At 47.3% G+C, this 21,468-nt stretch overlaps 1 protein-coding gene across 1 annotated transcript; it reads left to right on the forward strand.

The window, feature by feature from the left end:
• Positions 1–16,034: 16,034 nt before the first annotated feature.
• Positions 16,035–21,123, forward strand: DLX5 (distal-less homeobox 5). The gene is made up of 3 exons (XM_081164915.1): positions 16,035–16,521; positions 18,405–18,589; positions 20,232–21,123. Exons 1-3 carry the CDS (start codon positions 16,161–16,163, stop codon positions 20,556–20,558), a joined length of 873 nt encoding a protein of 290 aa, XP_081021041.1. The 5' UTR covers positions 16,035–16,160; the 3' UTR covers positions 20,559–21,123.
• The last annotated feature ends 345 nt before the right edge of the window (positions 21,124–21,468 follow it).

Consider the following 21,468-nt stretch of genomic DNA (forward strand, 5'->3'; position numbering starts at 1 on the left):
GAATACACCAGGTGATTCCTGCCTGCACAACTGATTATTCTGTGTTACACAGCAGGGATGCCTCTTATCAAAGTCTGGTTGCCCTGCTCAGAAACAGGCACATGTAAGGTAGTAAACACAGCTGCAGAAGAATTTGTTGCCGTCATTTCATTTCCATGCTCCAAAAATAATATAAATGCAGAAATAGGGAGGGCTGGGGAAGATTCCCTAGATGCAAAATACATTCTTATATATAGACTCTGACAAAAGCTGATATCCAATAGTAGGCACACTCAGAGTGGGTCCAACGAAATCAGTGGACTTAAGTAACTTGCATCTATTAATTTCAAAGGGTTTAGTCTAAGTATGGCAATAGATGGATATCACCCAGTAAGTCCCATCTAACAGATTTGGGGAACATGTGGCCTTTCAGGGTTTTGTTGGACTACAACTCCCATCATCCCTAACCACTGGCCACACTAGGTGCGGCTAATGAGCGTTGGAGTCCAACAACATCTGGAGAGTCGCATATTCCCCACTTGTTTTAGTAGCCAATTCAGAAGTTGAAATTGCTTTTTTTTTAATGGCTGCAATTCTATGCTGAAGCCAGTGTGGCTGACCTCTGCGTAGGATTCTGCCATTGTAGCCCACACATGTCTACTCAGAAGTAGGCACTCCTGTACCTTTAATAGTTGTATAGCAGAGAGGTTCGAATCCCCACGACGGTGTGAGCTCCCGTTGCTCTGTCCCAGCTCCTGCCAACCTAGCAATGAGAAAGCACACTAGTGCAAGTAGATAAATAGGTACCGCTGTGGTGGGAAGGTAAACAGTGTTTCCATACTTTCTTTCCCTTTGCGTCAGAAGGGGTTTAGTCATACTGGCCACATGACCTGGAAAGCTGTCTGTGGACAAACGCCGGCTCCCTCAGCCTGAAAGTGGGATGAGTGCCACAACCCCATGCAGTGGTACCTCGCAAGACGAATGCCTCGCAAGACAAAAAACTCGCTAGACGAAAGGTTTTTCCGTTTTCGAGTTGCCTCGCAAGATGAATTTCCCTATGGGCTTGCTTCGCAAGACGAAAACGTCTTGCAAGTTTGTTTCCTTTTTCTTAACACTGTTAATACAGTTGCGACTTGACTTCGAGGAGCAACTCATAGAACGCAGTGTACATAGTAGCCTTTTTTGAGGTTTTTAAAGACTTTGGTGATTTTTGAAGCTTTTCCAGAACTTCTTTTGCAGCCATTTGGTAAGTTAAGTTTTTAAAACTTTTTGGGGGGGTTTTGGATTTTGGGTTGGGGTGTTTGGAATTCAAGGACTTGGTGTTGGGGAGGGGTTTGCAAGAATCTGGAAGCTTGTGTGTTTTTTTCTGCATTTTTATGATTTTCTGTGACCATTGGGGCACTCTGCTGTTTTTTCAAAAAAAAATCTGGATTTGAATTTCTGTGTGCTGGGTGGCTGGAGGAACAGTTGGGGAGGGGTTTGCAAGAATCTGGAAGCTTGTGTGTTTTTTTCTGCATTTTTATGATTTTTTGTGACCATTGGGGCACTCTGCTGTTTTTTCAAAAAAAATTCTGGATTTGAATTTCTGTGTGCTGGGTGGCTGGGGGAACAGTTGGGGAGGGGTTTGCAAGAATCTGGAAGCTTGTGTGTTTTTTTCTGCATTTTTATGATTTTCTGTGACCATTGGGCCACTCTGCTCTTTTTTAAAAAAAATTCTGGATTTGAATTTCTGTGTGCTGGGTGGCTGGGGGAACAGTTGGAGAGGGGTTTGCAAGAATCTGGAAGCTTGTGTGTTTTTTTCTGCATTTTTATGATTTTCTGTGACCATTGGGCCACTCTGCTGTTTTTTTAAAAAAAATCTGGATTTGAATTTCTGTGTGCTGGGTGGCTGGGGAAACAGTTGGAGAGGGGTTTGCAAGAATCTGGAAGCTTGTGTGTTTTTTTCTGGCATGGAGAGGCTGCCAGTTCTGATGTTTCTGCGGCTGAAGACTTTGCAGCGGAGTTCCTGGAGGTTGTGAAGACGGAGGGCTACGTTCCACAGCAGGTCTTCAACTGCGACGAGACCGGGCTGTTTTGGAAGAGGATGCCCAAAAGGACTTTCATCACACAGGAGGAGGCCAAGTTGCCTGGCCACAAGCCCATGAAGGACCGTCTGACCCTGCTCTTCTGTGCCAACGCAAGCGGCGACCTGAAGATCAAGCCCTTGCTGGTGTACCACTCGGAGAACCCACGGGCCTTCAAGAGACACAAGATCGACAAGGAGCGGCTGAGTGTCATGTGGCGATCCAACAGCAAGGCTTGGGTCACACGTGTGCTGTTTGTGGACTGGGTCAATCTTGCTTTTGGCCCTGCTGTCAAGCAGTACCTGCTGGACAACGACCTGCCGCTGAAGGCTTTGCTTCTGATGGACAATGCTCCTGCCCATCCTAAAGGCCTTGAGGTGGACTTGTTGGAGGAGTTCAGCTTCATCAACATCATGTTCCTGCCGCCTAACACCACGCCACTGCTCCAGCCGATGGATCAGCAGGTCATCGCCAATTTCAAAAAACTCTACACCAAGGAGCTTTTCAGGCGATGCTTCGAGGTGACTGACTGCACCACCATCACCCTGCGGGAATTCTGGAAGGACCACTTCGACATCGTCACCTGCTTGAAGATGATCACCACGGCCTGGAACGGGATCAGCCAGAGAAATTTGAATTGCGCTTGGCGCAGCCTGTGGCCGGACTGTGTGGCACCAAGTGACTCTGATGCACCAGAGTCAACAGTGGTGCAGGACATTGTTGCCTTGGGGAGGACCATGGGCCTGGAGGTCACGGAGGAGGACGTCTGCGAGCTGGTGGAGGAGCACGACGACGAGCTGACCACCGTGGAGCTGGTCGAACTGCAGGCAGAGGCTGCGCAGGAGCAGGCCTTACTGGAAGAGGAGGAAGCAACTGAGGAACGGCTGTCCTCCGAAAAACTGAGGGACATTTGCCTGAAGTGGAAGGAGGTGCAGACTTTTGCAGAGCAGCACCACCCTGAGAAGCACGTGGCACATGACGTTGGGAACATTTTTGATACGAGGGTCATGTCGCCTTTTAGGGAGGTGCTGAAAAGGCGGATGAAGCAGCAGACTATGGACAGGTTCTTGAGCAAGAAGCAAAGAGTGGAAGAGGAGCCTTCTTCGAGTGGTCCCCCAGAGTCTTAGAAAATGTACTGTACACTTTGTTGATTTTTAAATGTTTTTCTGTCATGTTTATAAAGTTAATTTATTTTCCCTTCAGTTTTTGAACTGCTCTTTACAGTATGTGTGACTTTAAAGAGCAGTTAATAAACTCTTGTTGTACCAAATTTGGCTTTGTTTGGACTTTTTTTGACCATAGGAACGCATTAATTGATTTTCAATGCATTCCTATGGGATTTCGTGATTCGCAAGACGAAAAATTCGCTAGACGACAAAACTTGCGGAACAAATTAATTTCGTCTTGCGGGGCACCACTGTAGTCACCTTTGACTGGACTTAACTGTCATGGGGTCCTTTATCTTTTACCTTTTTTAGCAGAGAGGATTTGCATGCCAAGCTATACCGTCTAGAATTCCCTCTTTGACACACAACTATTAATGGCTTTCTTTTGTACCTGGCCAACTTCAGATTGAGGCAAGGCAACCAGGATGAGGAATGTACCAACTGAGTGGAGCAAATGGTGTGCTGCCCAACCAACTTCAGTCAACCCCCACCTGGCTGTCTTCTTACTTATGGCAAACCTGGAGGTGACCCTAGCTGTCAGCTTTCTTCTCCGTAGTCTTGGTGTTGCCCTTATAAAACTGTGGACAGGGACAGAACTAGAATTAGTTGGCTGTGTCTGACATTGTCTCTGACTCCACCTACTGTTGGGCTCCCTGCTCTCCACCCTACCTGCCCCAATGGGCATCAGCCACCACTGTACCAATCTGATTGTGGGTGGCGGGTTGCCTAATAAGAGTGGCAGCAAGCTCAGCCACTCAGATGCAGGCTTTCAGTTTGTGGCGCCAATGAGCATGTCTTCATGGAGAAGGGGTAAATGGCACCTGAGTGGCTGAGCTCACTGTCACTCTCTTTGTGGATGTTTTAAAGTTAATGTAAAATGACTATAGCCTCAGCTTCTGGCCGCAATACATATTGCAGAGTGCTGCTGCCAGACTCGTGTGTGTGTGTGTGTGTAAAAGAGAGAAGAGAGAGATTCTTTTTATTTAATTTCAGATTATATATCCTACCTGCTAAACAATTCCCTTGTTCTTTTGACAGCATTTGTTCCTCTATTTCATTCTGGGAGAACATCTTTCGCAACACACAGTGATTGATTTAACTGACAAATTATTCTCTGCACTATTATTTTTAAAACAAAATATGATCTATTCTCTCCTCCCCAAAAAAGAACTTGTTATAATCAATAATAATAATAATAATAATAATAATAATAATAATAATAATAATAATAAATAAAAATAAAGTCACTTTAAGGAGAAAAGAAATCACTTTCTCAACCCAAATGCTTTTATGAAAGCAAAGTAAACTGCAAATAAATTCTAATATGCTCTATCAAGCCTGGCAAACTCATGTAAGTTATGCAAAGGCCACATCATAAAATGAGGGAAATGATTTGTCAAAATAAACCACACACACACACACACACACACACACACACACACACACTTTAACAAATTATATAATGTAACAAAAATGTGAAAGAAAATATGGAAAGAGCTCTCTTATAATTATAATGTTGCACTTCATGTTTATATTTCCTTCTATTTTGAAGACTCTACAGCCCTACTCAGGTGTTCCAAATCCCTTGCATCAGGAGTGTGGAACCATTTACAGGCTGAGGGACAAATTCCTTTCTGGGCTATCTTCTGAGGTACACACAGACAGGCCAGCGGTGGTCTTGGTCGGAGACAAAAGTGAGCAGAGTAATGAATGAAAATTGTACAGATGGCTGGTTCTACACACCCCTCTGTGTCCTCCGTCCAACAGAGCAAGCAAGAAGCATTGCTCAGTGATGCATTGCAGACCAAAAACATTCAAGGTGCCAAATATGGGCTGGTGAGGGCTGGGGCCTGTGGAAAATCCCAAAGGACACATTTGTTCCCAGCCCTGAGGTTCCCCCATTATGTGATGAGGAAAAGTGGGGATGAGCATACTAGCTCTCCTCCCCTGTCCCGAAAGCCCTCCATGAGTTGGAGGATAGCTTCTGAAGCAGAAAACCCGGCCTACTCATGTAGCTTCTGTGGGTGATATAGAATCCTGGAAAATCAGGATTTGAAATTGCCTGGAGAGCTGCCGTGAGTACCGAAGGCTCTGTACTGAAGGAGCTGGTCCTTCAACTCATGGAGTGATGTAAACAAGGGGAAAGCGACGTGCCAAAAGTGTTGGGGCTTGCCAGCATGCCCCACTCTCCTTCGTGTGAAGAAAAAGAACACCCAAATAAGGCTGCTGTTGTATTCATATTGAATGTTCCTTATTCTTTTCACAAGCCAGGCAGGGTCTGATCATTTCTACACATACAGAGCAACTTCCAATAGTCAAATGTAGGCCCGTATTCCTCTACAAGTTCTGTTGGAATCAAAGGACTGGTTTCAGAGTAGGCATGAATAAAAATGTGCTGGTACTCTTTTAGCCAAATAGTTAAGCTTCCCAGAGCCCTCATGGAGCCTTATGGTATTCTAATGATGTCTAAATACCATGTAGGAATGAGGTCAGGAAAATGAAAAGGGTGCTGTGATAGAGACTGAGAAGGAAGCAGTCTGGTGGAGAACGTTAAAAAGTTCAAAACCTCTATAAGAATAAAAGAAAATTATTATAAATTAGTTTGGAGATGGTATTTAACACCAGTCAGATTAAATCAAATAAAGAAGGAATATTTGGTGTTATGTTAGAGGGGATGCCAGGAAACCAGAAATTCATAGAATCATAGAGTTGGAAGAGACCACAAGGGCCATCGAGTCCAACCCCCTGCCAAGCAGGAAACACCATCAGAGCACTCCTGACATATGGTTGTCAAGCCTCTGCTTAAAGACCTCCAAAGTAGGAGACTCCACCACACTCCTTGGCAGCAAATTCCACTGTCGAACAGCTCTTACTGTCAGGAAGTTCTTCCTAATGTTTAGGTGGAATCTTCTTTCTTGTAGATCCATTGCTCCGTGTCCGCTTCTCTGGAGCAGCAGAAAACAACCTTTCTCCCTCCTCTATGTGACATCCTTTTATATATTTGAACATGGCTATCATATCACCCCTTAACCTCCTCTTCTCCAGGCTAAACATGCCCAGCTCCCTTAGCCGTTCCTCATAAGGCATCGTTTCCAGGCCTTTGACCATTTTGGTTGCCCATGTTCACATGTGCTGGGGGTGTAAATATGTTCAATTTTTCTGGCAAAGGGTGATTAAGGAGATAACAGAAATCACTGGGTTAAAGCTGACCGAAAGTCCAGAGGTAGCATTACAGTGGTACCTTGGGTTACATACGCTTCAGGTTACAGACTCCGCTAACCCAGAAATAGTACCTTGGGTTAAGAACTTTGCTTCAGGATGAGAACAGAAATCATGCTCTGGCGACACCACGGCAGCAGGAGGCCCCATTAGGTAAAGTGGTGCTTCAGGTTAAGAACAGTTTCAGGTTAAGAATGGACCTCTGGAACGAATTAAGTACTTAACCTGAGGTACCACTGTATTAATTTACGATGGGGTGGAAAGTTCACAGGCTATGAAGGACTTGCTCACAGATTTATTGACAGCTGCATGAATTATGATAGCTACGGAAGTGGAAGGGGCAAGCAGAATATAAAATGGAAGAATGGATTAAAGAGGTGTGGGATATAGCTATGAATGATAAATTGACATGTGCCATTATGGTAAGACGGGGAATATGCAGGAGAAATGATTTCGAGGAGATATGGAAGATGTTTGTAGAATTTGTACTGTTAAAACGGAAAGGGGTCAAACCATCGCAAGAGATGTTGAAATTTTGGGAGGTTGGATAGTTACAATGGAATGGTCTCAGTGGTGGGGTGCACATTTTTATTCTTATTTATTTATTATTATTACTTCGTAAAAAAAAATAATGTTCAAAACCTATCATAGTCACCATACATTTCCCAAGTTTTCCTTTGGACTGAAGTGTGCAGTGACAGGTAGTATATCTGCGTTCCAACTTGTCGCTGACATCCCAAGTGACTCCTGTGGTCAGGAGTACTTATTATGCCCTGCTATAGCCATTCCTGGATCAAAGTAGCCTGGCCTTGGTTGTACATGCTCTGGTGACCTCCCACTTAGGCTCTACATGGGGCCGCCCTTGAAGATGGACTGGGGGCTGCAGCTAGTGCAGCTGCAAGGTTGGAAAAGTGGGTCAGCCTGATGCAGCCATGTGTCACCAGTCCTGAAGCTCTGTACTGAATGCTAGTGAGCTACTGAGCCTAATTCAAGATGTTAGTGGTAGCATACAATGTTCTAACTGGCTTGGGACCTGGGTGCCTAAAGGAGCAACTCCCCCAATATCAAGCATCTCAGCCCCTACAATCAGCAGAGGAGGTCCTGTTAGTACCATCTCTAGCTACTAAGCAGTTACTGCTGACAGGGCCTACTTAGTGCTGGTTCCCTGCTGGTGGAAAGCCCTCTGGAGAAATCACCTTTTGAAATGTGTTCAGCAGAGCAGGACTTGGTTTAATTACAATACAGAAGGGGTTAGAATGCCAGTGGGCAAGTGTAAATCACCTGCTTTGTATATGTTAATTGGCATTTTTACTGGTACCCAAAGGTTATACTGTGTCCAGGGTTTTTGGTTCCCACAAATACTTCTCATATGATTAAATTAGATATACAGTAAATAAGTTAATAAAAGAATCTCCATTGATGTGGAAAGGTGTGTCCTCCTTAAGCTTAGTATTAAGGTCAACACACTTAAGATTAATGTACTGCGAGAAATAATATATGTACTGAATGGTATTTGACTACACATTCCCTGAGCATATTTTCAAAAGATTCGTGTGTTATTTTCAGAAGTTTATTTGGGGTAATTCTCCACCTTGTATCTCATTTGAGTCTAGTGATATCTCCTTTTTGGTCTGAAGTTGTTGTATGTGTTAATCTTGATTTAGTGGAATATTTGGTATTTGTGGGTGTTGATGTACAGTAGTGTGGGGACTAACAGGTAAAAGGTAAAGGCACCCCTGACCGTTAGGTCCAGTCATGGACGACTCTGGGGTTGCAGCGCTCATCTCGCTTTATTGGCCGAGGGAGCCAGCGTACAGCTTCCGGCCTATAGAGCAAGATGAGCACCACAACCCCAGAGTCATCTGTGACTGGACCTAATGGTCAAGGGTACCTTTACCTTACCAAAATTGAACGAAGCTCTTTGTTCTGTCACCTGGCAAACCACTGCCAAGTTTTCATCATTTCAGCAAGGTAAGTTAGTGTGAAAGGGGGAATCGTTTTTGCAATTTTTAAAACTACCAGGAGTCAGAAATCCTTGGGGATCTAGTGCAAATCACCCAGAGATAATAATAATAATAATAATAATAATAATAATAATAATAATAATAATAATAATAATAATAATAATTTATTTATACCCCGCCCATCTGGCTGGGTTTCCCCAGCCACTCTGGGTGGCTTCCAACTGAATATTAAAAACAGATCAACCAGGAGATCCATTTCTACCTTTTCTACCCATCCTTGTCCTAAAAGCCATAGTCTGTCACATTAGAGTGTGGAGGGCTACCAAATTCAAAAATAAGTGACTTCCAGGGGTGTCCATTCTTTACCAATTAAATATTGCTAAGCAAAGGGAGGGCTCCTTCAAGGGTCATTTGCCTTTTACTGCTTTTATGCTTGTCTCCACTACAGCACCTGCTTTGCCTCAGTATCTCCAGCTGTCATCTGAAGCCAGTTGCTCAGTGACCAGGCTCTCTTCCCTTCCCTTTGGTTTACACCTTCACTGGCTCCTGGGGATGGGAGAGAGATTCATTTCTGCTTGCATTTTAACAAGAAATTGCCTAATTTGGGTGTCTCAAACCAATGTAAGAAATAATAACCATAAATAATAATAATAATAATAATAATAATAATAATAATAATAATAATAATAATAATAATAATTATTATTATTATTATTATTATTATTATTATTATTTATACTCCGCCCATCTGGCTGGGTTTTCCAAGCCACTCTGGGTAGCTCCCAATATAATAACAAAGAGATCAAACATTAAAAACTTCCCTAAACAGGGCTGCCTTCAGATGTTTTATAAAAGTCAGGTAGTTGTTTATTTCCTTGACATCTGATGGGAGGGCGTTCCACAGGACAGGCACCACCACCAAGAAGGCCCTCTAGGTCTGGTCGTTATTGAGCATGTGTTTCAGTTCATTTGTGGAGAGGTTAGGTGAGCATTCACACCCTGATTTTGCTGGCAGGGTGCTTATACATCTTCACATTCATAATCCATTCAATGCATTTCCTACCACAAAAAGGCAGTTTTGTTGCAGATGGGCAACAGTGTGCTTTAACTGTACATATGTAACTTTCTCAGTATCCCCTCCCTGCCTTGCCTCATTTCCCCCACCCATTGTCTAGTTTAAATGGTAAGCTCCATGGAGACAGGGACCTGCCCACTTTTGGCCAGTATGTAACTTGGTCTGTTGGCATCTGTGTGCCCTGGAGACAATGGAGGAGTGCGCCTTTGGGGGTGAAGTCAAACCGTTCAGTGGCGTAGCGTGGGTTGTCAGCACCCGGGGCAAGGCAAGTAATTTGCGCCCCCTAACCCATGGATTTGTGCCCCCTAACCCGTGGATTTGCGCCCCCTAACCCCCAGATGTTGCGCCCAGTGCGGCTGGCCCCCCCTGCACCCCCCACGCTACGCCACTGAAACTGTTGGAAGGTTACAGTGTCTGCTGTGGCTGTCAAGACCGATACGGGAGAGACATGTTTTGTGGCAGCAGTTTCTTCTCTCTGCCCTCCTCCCAGCAGTCATTCCTCCTCTGGTCGCTGATATGGATCCTGTCTCCAAGCTCTGCGGTCATCTGCAAGGGATTCCCACATGACAGGGTTGATGTTGCCAGCCTTCACGTCACGGTTACAGACATCTTTGACATGCAGAATTGGTCTGCCAACAGGATGGGTGCCAGAAAAGTGCCACATCCAGCTGTCCAGGCGAGTGCCATTGCCATAGGAGCCAACTCTGAGGGACCAAGGTCCCTTTGGCCTCCCCCCAATAAAATATTTGAGGGGCCTGGGGCCTCCCAAAGTTGATGGGCATTGCCATTCAAATGGGGTGAATATGCCATGTCATGTGGTAATGTGGGGTGGACCTTACCTACCCCTGCCCCCCCTATTTTATTCAAGCTGGCACCCATTGCTGGATTTACGTATAAGCTAAACAAGCTATAGCTTAGGGCCTCACTTTCTTGGGGATCCCAAAAAAATTTAAAGGGGGAAAAACTGGATGTACATTTCCAAAATATAAGATAAAAAACAAATAAAATAAAACCTACATACAGTTAGAGCTTAATAATTATTTCACTATTAATATACTTCTACTTAGACACAACAATACAGTAAGAGTAAATTTTTTGAGGTCTTAGAACAAAGGAAGGAAGTCAATTTGTGTTTATGTACGTAATGATGTGGTTTTTTCTGTAGATGTGTGCTTTTTCGTTTTTGTTTAGTTTAGTTTTGTTTCCTTTGCTTTTTTTCCTTTTTCTTTTCTGTTTTTTTTTTGGGAGGGTATGTTCCGGGGGTTTTTTTGTTTGTATAGTATTATTTTGGATTCAATGTTTGTAATTTTTGTTATGATTCTGCATTGAAAATAAAAAAATTCAAATATATATATATATACTTCTTTATTGTATTTCACTATTAATATACTTGATGGGACGTGGGTGGCGCTGTGGGTTAAACCACAGAGCCTAGGGCTTGCTGATCAGAAGGTCGGCGATTCGAATCCCCGCGACAGGGTGAGCTCCCGTTGCTCGGTCCCTGCTCCTGCCAACCTAGCAGTTTGAAATCACATCAAAGTGCAAGTAGATAAATAGGTACCGCTCCGGCGGGAAGATAAACGGTGTTTCCGTGCGCTGCTCTGGTTCGCCAGAAGCAGCATAGTCATGCTAGCCACATGACCCGGAAGCTATACGCCGGCTCCCTCGGCCAATAAAGCGAGATGAGCGCCGCAACCCCAGAGTCGGTCACGACTGGACCTAATGGTCAGTGTTCCCTTTACCTTTACATTTATTAATATACTTCTTCTTAATTGTATTTCAGTTCAACAATTACTTTGATAAAATACATATTGTGTTATGTGCAAATGGCTTTAGATACCTATTAGGGCCATAAATTACCATATAGCACATATTCAACGCAAAAAACAGTGACAATTTGTTGTTGACAAAGGACAGCTGGACATATAAAGGGCCCCATTACCTTCAGTCGCTTAGGGCCTCATCAGACCTAAATCCAGCCCTGCTGGCACCTCTGATGTTGCTTTTGTAGCCAAAATAGCACACCACCCACCCACAACTGCGGGCAGGCAGCAGCAGCCTTGGAAATGCCCATGGTTTGCAGGTAGAGGGGTGTGTGTGTTGCCAGGATGGGGGACCTGAAACCAGGAGCAGCTTCCTGAAGAATGAGCAGGCTCAGAGACTACAGAAAGCTGACTGACTGGTGCGGGTGGGTGGGTGAGAGCTGGGGGGAGGCAGCTACACAGAGAGGGGGCATAATGGAGTGGCTGAGACCTCACTCCACGTTACAGCATCTTCTCTGGTGTCCCATATATTATTGTTGTTGTTTCTGGGAGTTGATGGTTTGCGTCCTGCCTTTCTGGGGAAGAAGGATAAGCTGAAGCGGCCTTTCCTGTGGCTCTGCTGGTCCATGCAATTGCGCGAGGTTCTGTTTAACCTGACCAGGCCGTCACCGGGTCCTGCGGATCCGACCTGCAACACTTGCGCGCAGAGCACGGCTGCGAGGGTCTTCTTTGGCTACTTTAAACCTGCGCTCGGATTGAGTCCCCAACTTCCGGCCCCTTCTCCAGACTCCTTCGCGGAGCAGCTCGCCTCTGGGCCACAAGATGGCACTCCTAGTAAAGACTTCAGCCGCTCCTCGCTGCCTTTGGTGATGCTGGAAATCAGAAGTTCTCCAAAAAAAGAAGACCAAGGAAAAGAATGACTCCCATTCTTCCTACGTGTCATGCCGCTGGGATGGCACCGAGGTTCCTTCCTGCCCCGCGCGGCATCCTTATTTGTAGCAAGGAGAGGCTGCTGCTGCAAGAAACTCCAAACTCAGCAGAACACGAGGCTGAGGTTGGGGTTGAGCTGAAGGCTTTTTCCAACCCGAGTGCCGCCGCCACAGGCTCCTGCCGTGACCACTTCAGCCAGCCAGCCGACCGCCCCCACCCCCCACCTCCCTGGTCCCGGATCCCCGAACCCTAAACAATGAGCAGATTGTGCACGGACCAAACCGGCTCCGGCTTTCTTGCTGAACGCTCCCTGGACTCTCCGCTCCGGATGTGCCAAATATAAACCAGCGAAGGAGAGAGTCCAGAAATCGGGTGGGGAGGATGGAGAAAGGCTGGGACAGGGAAAGGGTGGCTTACACGTGTCAAATCAAGCATCTCATCATCTTCGCTTGATGGGCTTTCATTCAATCTAAAAACCAAATCAAACTTCTAATCCTTACACAGGAATCCCCGTCCAAGTAATTTATTGCAAATGACTACACTTAATCCGGAGTAGCTCCTAATGAAACTCCCAGATCGTGCTCCTTCTCGCCGAAAATTCAGCCCCACCGAGTTCAACGGGGTTAACTTTCCAAGAAAGTGTGTGCAGGATTGCAGCCTACTTCTACGGCGTAACCAAAGCACCACGCTATTCTGAATCGGTGCACGATTCAATACAACGTTTCACGTGGAAGGAAGTCCTCTTTTATCAACTGGGGTTTACTGCTCCAGTAAGGTTACAGGTTTAATCTGAAATTGATTTGGGACTGGCATGCTAAAACCATAAATCGGCGGGGCTTATCTCCAAGCAGATGTGTCTGAAGGTGGGGTGCATTGAAACGATCGACAGGACCGAAGCTCCAGTCCTTGGGAGTGAAGTAGCCAGAGATGCTGTGCTTTGAATCGATTGGATTAAACGAGGCACATCTTGCAAAGACGGCGAACGCAGCAGACGCCCTATAGCTCGGGTAGAACAGTAACTTTTCCCAGGTCCATGTAGGCTGTTATCCCGCACTATGCATTTAAAGCACGTCCAATCCCACCCCAATGATCCTGGGAATTGTAGTTTGTTAAGGGTCCTGGGAACTGTAGATTCTTGGGGTGGGTGTCTCTTCGATCTGTCTCTCGTGTCTCAGCCTTCCCATGGCAGCTCTCCTCCAGGCCTCTTCAAATACACATCACTTGGAGAGGTGACAGGAATGGCGGAAGCTGGAGTCTAGCAAGGGGCCTCCTCGGCCTTGATTTATGGCCTTGGCGATTTCCCTGACCCTTCTCCTGCCTATACACGCCCCCTTTCAAAAGACCATCGTTCCTACTCAACGACTGTCAAGTGGGCATTTTCATACAACACCGTCGCCACCAAACCAGTCGTGAATGTACCCCGCTTCCACCCATCAGTGTGTGCGTGTTATAAAAAAAAGTTATTTGCCATTGATTTGGGTAAAGTGATTCCTATAATTAAACTGTAAGGGATTTGCTTAATGTGATTTTATAAGAGCTGCGGCCATTTCCAAAGCAAACAGACACGCTGGAAGCCAACACACTCACACACACACGGTAGAGTCGCAAGAGTTACCCAGCTGGCTACGAGATCTTGAGTGAGCAAACAGTCTAAATCTGGAGGGTAAACAGCCTGGAGGAAAAGCGACAACTCCAGGCCACTGAAAAACAGCCTTGGATTTGTCTGCCTGCCTGATGCCTAGTGAAAAAAAGAAAAACCCTCATCCCTTCCTACCTTCATCCCTCCTGTCTCCCACCCCTCCGCAAGAGACTCTGAAAGGCGTTCGGGGTTATTTCTGGGGGAAAGAGATGCTCCTTGGGTTTGTCCCCTCCAGAGATGAGAAACCCGGGGAGAAGCATGATGCGGCCCTCCAGACCTCACCATCCGGCCCTGGGACTCAGCCTCACTGGATCTGCTCTGCACCCTACCTGGCTGGCCTATGACGATCCCTCTAGCTAGCCTATATAGCAGGTGGAGAGTGCTGTGTGTTTGGCCACGCCCACCTTGGCCACACTGGAATCCGGCCCCCCAAAGGGTTGCCCAGGAGGGAATGTGGCCCTCCGAGCCGAACAAATGGCCTGAGCGTGCCATCCCTGTCCTAAACGAATGAATGAGACTATGAACATGAATTGGAGGTGGGGGATCCTGAGACTCTCCAGATGTTGATGGACTCCAACTCCCATCCTCCCTGACCATTGGCCGTGCTGGTTGGGGCTGATGGGAGTTGGAGTCCAACGACGTTTGGAAGGTCACAATTTCCCCATCACTGGGTTTAACAAGTATTCTTCAGAGATACATCAAGCCCTGCTGGGATATTCAACTCACGCTGTGATGCGCCAGAGGCAGTAAAAAAGTATGAATCTGAGGGGTTTGGGCTGGAGGAGAAAAAGAATACTGGGATAATTAGCCCGAAGTCCCGGTTCAACATATTGCTCAATGGAACATTCCCACTGAATGCGCAGGCGGGCGCGCACAGGTTTCCTGGGGGACACACCTCGTAGTTCAGCAGTCTTGCTCAAACCATAGCGAAAGGATGGTTATGTTGTGGGTCGTCTTGTGCATTTCACTTGTTGGAAGAGGGTTGAGAAGGTCCTGAATGGTTCCCTTCCTCTCCCGGTGTTCGATTACTGTGTCAAAGTGGGCGATTCAAGGACTGTAGGGGGGTATTTCATATATTGGTCGCTTTCAGCCACTTCTCCACAGGCCCCATGCTGTTATCGGTTGGCCTGCCAATACACACACTTTTCCCCAACACTGTAAGCTACTCGGGGCTTGTATATTCGGTGGAGGGATTCCGAAGTACATTACATCGCATATTGCTAGGTTCCATGCGTGCTTCCTTCAGAAATAAGTCCCACCTAAGTAAATGGTGCTTACTTCCAAGACAACGCGCACGTTGCATTCTAAGCCACAGACTAGTATAGCAGAGCATTCTGTTCAGAACACGGTCTCCATCTAGCCTTGATTTTATTTCAGAAGTTTCCCTGTATTTACGAAGATCACTCCGAATTAAGGAGTGGAAATACGGAGCACTCGTCCGAAAGACTCCAGTGGGGTCTGAATCCCCAGTATGTTGTCATGATTATTTGTCACTAACTGTCGTCTGTTGAGGATTTGTAGGCTATAGAGCTCCTTGATCTGGGAGAGATCTGCCAGGTTTCTTATCCCCATTTTGCAGACGGGAAAACTGAGGGACAAGTTCAAAAGCTTTCTCCTGTGTTATCCATGGCCGAGTACAAACCCGGATTCAGTCCTATTTGCATTCTACAGCCATTATATCCTGGCACATGCGTTATTGAAAAGCTGCAACCTTCCTATTTAACAATTGCCCATAAATTCCCTGATCAGGGAACGCTGGTTGTCTGAGAAGTATGGGACTTTCCTAGAACATCCAACATCTTTCCACCCCTGGAGTAAGCCCCCTTTTGTCGGCCTTCCACTGCATCTGCATCTTGAAACACGAGTGTCACGCGTTCACACATATAGACGCTTGCTGCACCACCGTCTTCCTATTGCACAAACTTCGACGGTTCTTTTCTTTTTCCCTAACGCCCAAAATTCCCATCCTTGCTGGCTAGGAGAAGAGAACCCCGAGATAATGGTGCTGCTCGTATTGCTTTTTTTTTAAAAGGAGCTTGAATGGAACTTAAAAAAAGGGAAAGAATGAAAAAAGCAGAGCGCTTTGTTGTGCTAAACTAGTTGGACGAGTTAGGGTGTCGCTGCTGCTCCGGAGTGCTCTGGCCAATGGAACCCAATCCACCCCGCTGTGCGTAAGAGCGCAATTAAGGATTTAACCAAGCCTCTCCGCTCCCTGCGAGCAGTCTGCCAGAGCCAGAGCCAGCCCCAGAGAGCTCCCAGCCGCCGCCGCCTCCTCCGCCTCCTCCCTCGGTCCCTCCCCCCTGCCATGGCTGCCTAGAAGACCCAGCCGCCCGCCCGCCTGCTTGCTGCCTCGCCAACTACTATGACCGGAGTGTTTGACAGAAGAGTGCCAGCCATCCGATCCGGAGACTTCCAAGGTCCTTTTCAGACGGCTGCAGCCACCATGCACGGGCACCCGCCGCAGGAGTCTCCCACTTTGCCCGAGTCGTCCGCCACGGACCCCGACTATTACAATTCCCCCGGAGGAGCCCCGCACGGCTATTGCTCGCCTTCGTCGGCTTCCTACGGCAAAGCGCTCCATCCTTACCAGTACCAGTACCAGGGCATGAACGGAACCGCCGCCAGCTACCCAGCCAAAGCCTATGCAGACTACAGCTACGCCAGCCCTTACCACCAGTACGGCGGCGCGTATAACCGGGCGCAGAGCGCAGCCAGCCAGCCAGGTGAGAGGCGCCGGCGGGGAGAGGGCTGGAGGCGGGGGGCTAGGAAGATGCCCGAGGAGGGGGCTCCTCCTCGCGATCTGGGGGTCACCGAGGACCCTTCTGGTGACGGGGACAGTTTGACCCCATCCCACCCGATTTTTTTCTCCCCAATCTGGGCTGGGGGGCGACGAAGGAGGTTCACAGCCTCTCCTTCCACCGCCGTGCAAAAAAATTCCGGGTTGAAAAGCCAGAGAGAGGCGGAAAGAGAAACCATTCAATCTGGATTCTTTGTTGTCTCCAACTCCGGAATGGGAGGCAATACATTGAGGGGAATGGGAACAGGGGCTCCGATATTGTGGGGGGTGTGTGTGTGTCCCTTCCCGACGCTGAGGTAATAGAAAGCCACGGTAAGTAGCTGTGGCGAGGAGGGGGTAGGTACTGGCAAGATTTCTACCCTCCCGCACACAAGTTTTTATTGCAAAGGACAGGACGACGTCGGCGGCACCCCGCCGTCCTTACGCGAAGACAGGCCGATTTTTTTTGGGGGGGGGACACACAGCAGACGTGTGGGGAGAGGGAAGGGGAAGGATCTGATCTCGTGCCTTCTTTCTTTCTCCCCACCCCCTCCCCCACCAAAACAGCCCTCGCGCCCGAAGAGTCTTGCTAATATTAGCTTCCAAAATGGAATGAGGGATTAATCCCACACACGGAGACGCGCGGTTAAACTGTTTCCGTGTGGGTTCCACAAGAAGCAAACTCAGGGAAATCCAGGGCTAGGCAGGAACAGCTCAAATCCTCGTCTCTCCTCCATGCCCCCCCCATTAAAAAAAACAAAACAAAAACACCGTTGTGGAACAGGCTTATCCAATGCGATCCCGGAACAATTTCAGCTGAATGCACGAAGCCTCTCAAATTCATGTTTTGCTGTGTTTCAAACTCTCTAATTTTTCAGACTATATATATATATATAGTCTGAATATATATGAATGAGAAATATTTTTTGCTTCCACCCCCTCGCCCTATTGCCTCTCCTACTTGCGCGCGAGTGTTCATTTCTTGAGATACGTTGTTTGTTGCTCCCATCAAAGGCGAGGGGAAATGCCAGTGGCGCGTTAAGTATTTGTAAAAGGAACCAGACGCATCTGTGCCGCTTCTCTCTCTCGCTCTCTCCCACCAACCCCCGATCGGCGGCGAGGTTATTCTGAATAATCGGCTCTCTGTCTGGGCCGGATTTGGCTACTTTCGGCTGAAACGGAGGAGAACCGTTTTCTTGTGGCGATGCGGCCTTTGAACTCCCTAGACCTCAAAATTGCGTGTCCCTAGTCTGCAGAGCTTGGGCTGGGCTGAATTCATGAGGCTTCCATTCAAATGGAGAGAGGGAGAGGGAGACTGTCTGCTTGTTTCCATGCATGAAAAATCAATAGACACTGAATTGTGACCTAAAAACGCCCGGGAACTTTGCTGCTTGTTAGGTTTTTTAATTACGGGAAGACAAAATGGTAAAATCTAACCTGGGTCCCTTCCTCTCTCTTTTACGAAAACCAATGAGCCAAATACCCCCTGGGGAAATAAAATATGAAATAATATTTCGGTGGAAACCTGGGTGCTGTTTATATCCTCTCTCAAATTCACTCACTCCCAAATACATAGAAGCACTCCAAACAATCTTCCCTTTGCAAGAAATAGTCACGACGGCTGTTTCTACCATGTCACTTTCCTTCTCCCCCCGCCCTCCCACGTCCCAATTTTCCAGGGGTCTCCCGCGCTTGTTTGTCGACTTCGCGGCCGCCACGTCGGGGTCAGGGCTGCGATCCTGGCCTCTCCACCTAGGTGCGGGCTCCTTCCTGTATTCTGCCCCAGTTCTAAGCTTCCTTTCTGATTTCCTCCCCGCTCCGATTGTTTAGAAAAAGAGGTGGCTGAGCCGGAGGTGAGGATGGTGAACGGCAAACCAAAGAAAGTGCGCAAACCAAGGACTATTTACTCCAGTTTTCAGCTGGCGGCCTTGCAGAGGAGGTTCCAGAAAACCCAGTACTTAGCCCTGCCGGAAAGAGCCGAGCTGGCCGCGTCTTTAGGCCTGACGCAGACACAGGTAAGGCCAGGGGGGAAGGAACGGCGACCCTGAACATAAAAAAAAAACTATCCAGATCCTTCGCAATAATTCCTACTTGAGCGGGACCCACCCGTTCCCTGGACATAAATACTATGTAATTTTTTTTCAAGAATTCCTGCTGGAAGGGTCTAAAGTATGTTTCTGAGGGGCCTTATTTCCCTGGTCATGTATACAGAATGTATAGATATACACACTCAAATTCGGGTTATTTCTCCTTTTGTACCTTGGGGTAAGGCCAAGAGGGCGCACCGCGCGGGAGTTTTTTGCTGCTGCTCCCTTCCCTTGTTGCTCTGCGGGGCTTTTCTTTTCAGCTCTCTCCCCAAATCTTGCTTGCAAGATTGCAGTGGCCTTTAACTTCCACGCAAGCCTTTGCTTACTTTTTAGAAAAGTTAATGAGATTGAATCCAGTTGGGCGGTTTGGGGTGGCGGGGTCAGTTGTTTTGGTGAGGATCGGGGGAGAGAGATCTTCAAGTGCGCACCAGCCCCGCGGATTGCGAAAGCGCACCGGCTTGCGGCAGAGAAGACCGTGAGCCTGACTTCCATCTCGCCCTGTTGACGACGCGCAGTATTTTTGTTTTAACTGTAGCTGCAGGCTTTAGCTCTCTCTCTCTCTCTCTCTCGATCTTGTCGCACAAAAGATTGGAGCGGAGGGGGATGGGGGGGAGAAACCGCACGTGGGTGGATCTCCTGCGTTAGGAGCTTGCAAAGTGCAGCTGGACCCGGGAGGGGCTGCTTGTCAGACCATTTCGGTGCAAAGGGGGAAAAGAGTCTTTTGTGCGAAAGCAGGTTATCTCGGGATTGGGCTGGTATTGTTGCGCTGGGGCGGGTGTGGGGAGGCTGCTGAGTTGGGAACACAAAACCGACTGCAGCGAGAACAAAAGCACTCGTGCGCGCACTCACCCACTGAGTAATGTAGGAGTTAGGATCTGCTGCTGGTCCTTGGCAGACCATAATCAAGACAGCCATCGTGCCCTCGAGGCCCCCCGCCCCGCTTTAGCCTTTGTTCCTTTTGCTTTTCTTTAATTGAAAATAATATTATTTTTTAAAAAAAGAAATCCCTTAGGCAGCTGCCGCAGGGGGGGGGGGGAGGCAGGCCTGGTGTCCAAAAAATCAGAGGCCAAAGAGTGTCTGGGTTTTAGCATCCTCAGAGTCCAGATCCTGCTTTTCTGATGCCCCGAGAGAGGCCCGATCTAGCACGTGAGCGCATGATGATCCCTACTGTAAATATTAAAGTAGATGGGGCAACTAGACTCTGGGATCTTCCTTGATTCCATTGCTGCCGGCTCCCCTCTAGGATCGCCTTGCAAGTGCCATTTGAATCCTCGGGGCCTGTTTCACCGTCCCTGCCGTTTCCATGGAAATCGTTTCCTTGGGAGTCCAACACATAGCAGCCCCCCGGACTGACCTGCGCGCACAGGGCATGCATAGATTTAGAGTGAGACCTCGTGCTTCTGAAGCAAAAACGAGAATGAAATCAAGGCGTCCAAATAAACGTCCGTGGGTTGTTGTTTTTTAAAAAGGGTTTATTTCCTAATTTCTTGTCACCCATTTACTTATTTTCTTTCCCTCTTTTTCTTTCTTTCCTTCACTTCCCTCTTCTCCCCCCCCCCTCTTCCTTCAGGTGAAAATCTGGTTTCAGAACAAAAGATCGAAGATCAAAAAGATCATGAAGAATGGCGAGATGCCCCCGGAGCACAGCCCTAGCGCCAGCGACCCCATGGCTTGCAACTCCCCGCAGTCTCCCGCCGTGTGGGAACCGCAGGGCAGCGCCAGGTCTCTGAGCCACCATCCCCACGCCCACGGGGCCAACTCCAACCCGTCGCCCGCCGCCACTTACCTGGAGAACTCCTCGTCCTGGTATTCCAGCGGTAACGCTCTCAGTGGTCACCTGCAGCCCCACGGCTCTCTACAGCACCCCTTAGCTCTGGCTTCTGGGACAATCTACTAGAATAGGATTCTTTTAAAAAAAACAAAACAAAAAAACCCTCTTTCCTCGTTTTAAAACTCTTTACCTTTTTTTTGGACACTTGGCGTTTTGTTGATAAAAGGAAAAAATGCATATGGTTGACTCTCTTTTTTGTTTTGTTTTTTGTTTCGGGTTTTCCTTTTTTCCAGGGAAAGGGGGAAAAAACACTATACAGGATGAAATGTGTACAGCTCCTGCATGTAACTTATTGCATTTCAAAGGAAGTTTTCTCCCGGCCTCTTTTTTATTTTTATTTTTTAACCAAAAAAAAGAGAGACACGGACGGACTTTGGGGTTGTTTTTTGGGGGAGGGAGGGGGAAATGAATGGTGGCTTATTTTTTACTTCATCAACTGTGGACACTTTCAAAGGTGCCTTGAGAAATCTGATGACCTCAACCTTTTCCCCCCAGAGACTTTCATTTTCCCCTCCCAACAATGTCATTTTAACCCTGTACATAAGTGTAGATAGAAGGAATTAAACTGTATATTCTGAATAAATAAAATTATTTCCACCATGAGAACAGGAGAAGAGAAAGAGGAAAAATATGACGCGTTTCCCCTCTCTCCGTTTGTCGAAAGGGACTAGCTGGGGGGGGGGCAGGTTGTGTGTTATCTCAGACTCCTTGCTACATCTTTTAGATTCATTTTATTTGTGGGGAGGGGGAAAGATTGCCCCGTATGGCCCGATCCTCTGCTCACCTATATACCTGTAAGGCTGGGTAGTCGTTTAAAATGCTGGACTGGGCTTATAGAACCCGGCACGTACAAAATAACTCCCCCCTATAACATCCCTATTTTAAAGCCTCCATCATAAACTCCCCCTCTCCCACCCCAGCTATACAAAAAGCGACTAACCCTCGAACGAAAATGATCTGGAGATGAAAAGAAGCG

The sequence above is a fragment of the Podarcis bocagei genome, assembly GCF_964188305.1.
Source record: "Podarcis bocagei genome assembly, chromosome: 12".
Taxonomy (NCBI): Eukaryota; Metazoa; Chordata; class Lepidosauria; order Squamata; family Lacertidae; genus Podarcis; species Podarcis bocagei.

Coding starts and splice junctions, on each gene's coding strand:
- DLX5 (XM_081164915.1), top strand. CDS start 16,161: ATGACCGGAGTGTTTGACAGAAGAGTGCCAGCCATCCGATCCGGAGAC. Junction 16,522..18,404: donor GAGCGCAGCCAGCCAGCCAG/GTGAGAGGCGCC, acceptor CCGATTGTTTAG/AAAAAGAGGTGGCTGAGCCG. Junction 18,590..20,231: donor TAGGCCTGACGCAGACACAG/GTAAGGCCAGGG, acceptor CTCTTCCTTCAG/GTGAAAATCTGGTTTCAGAA.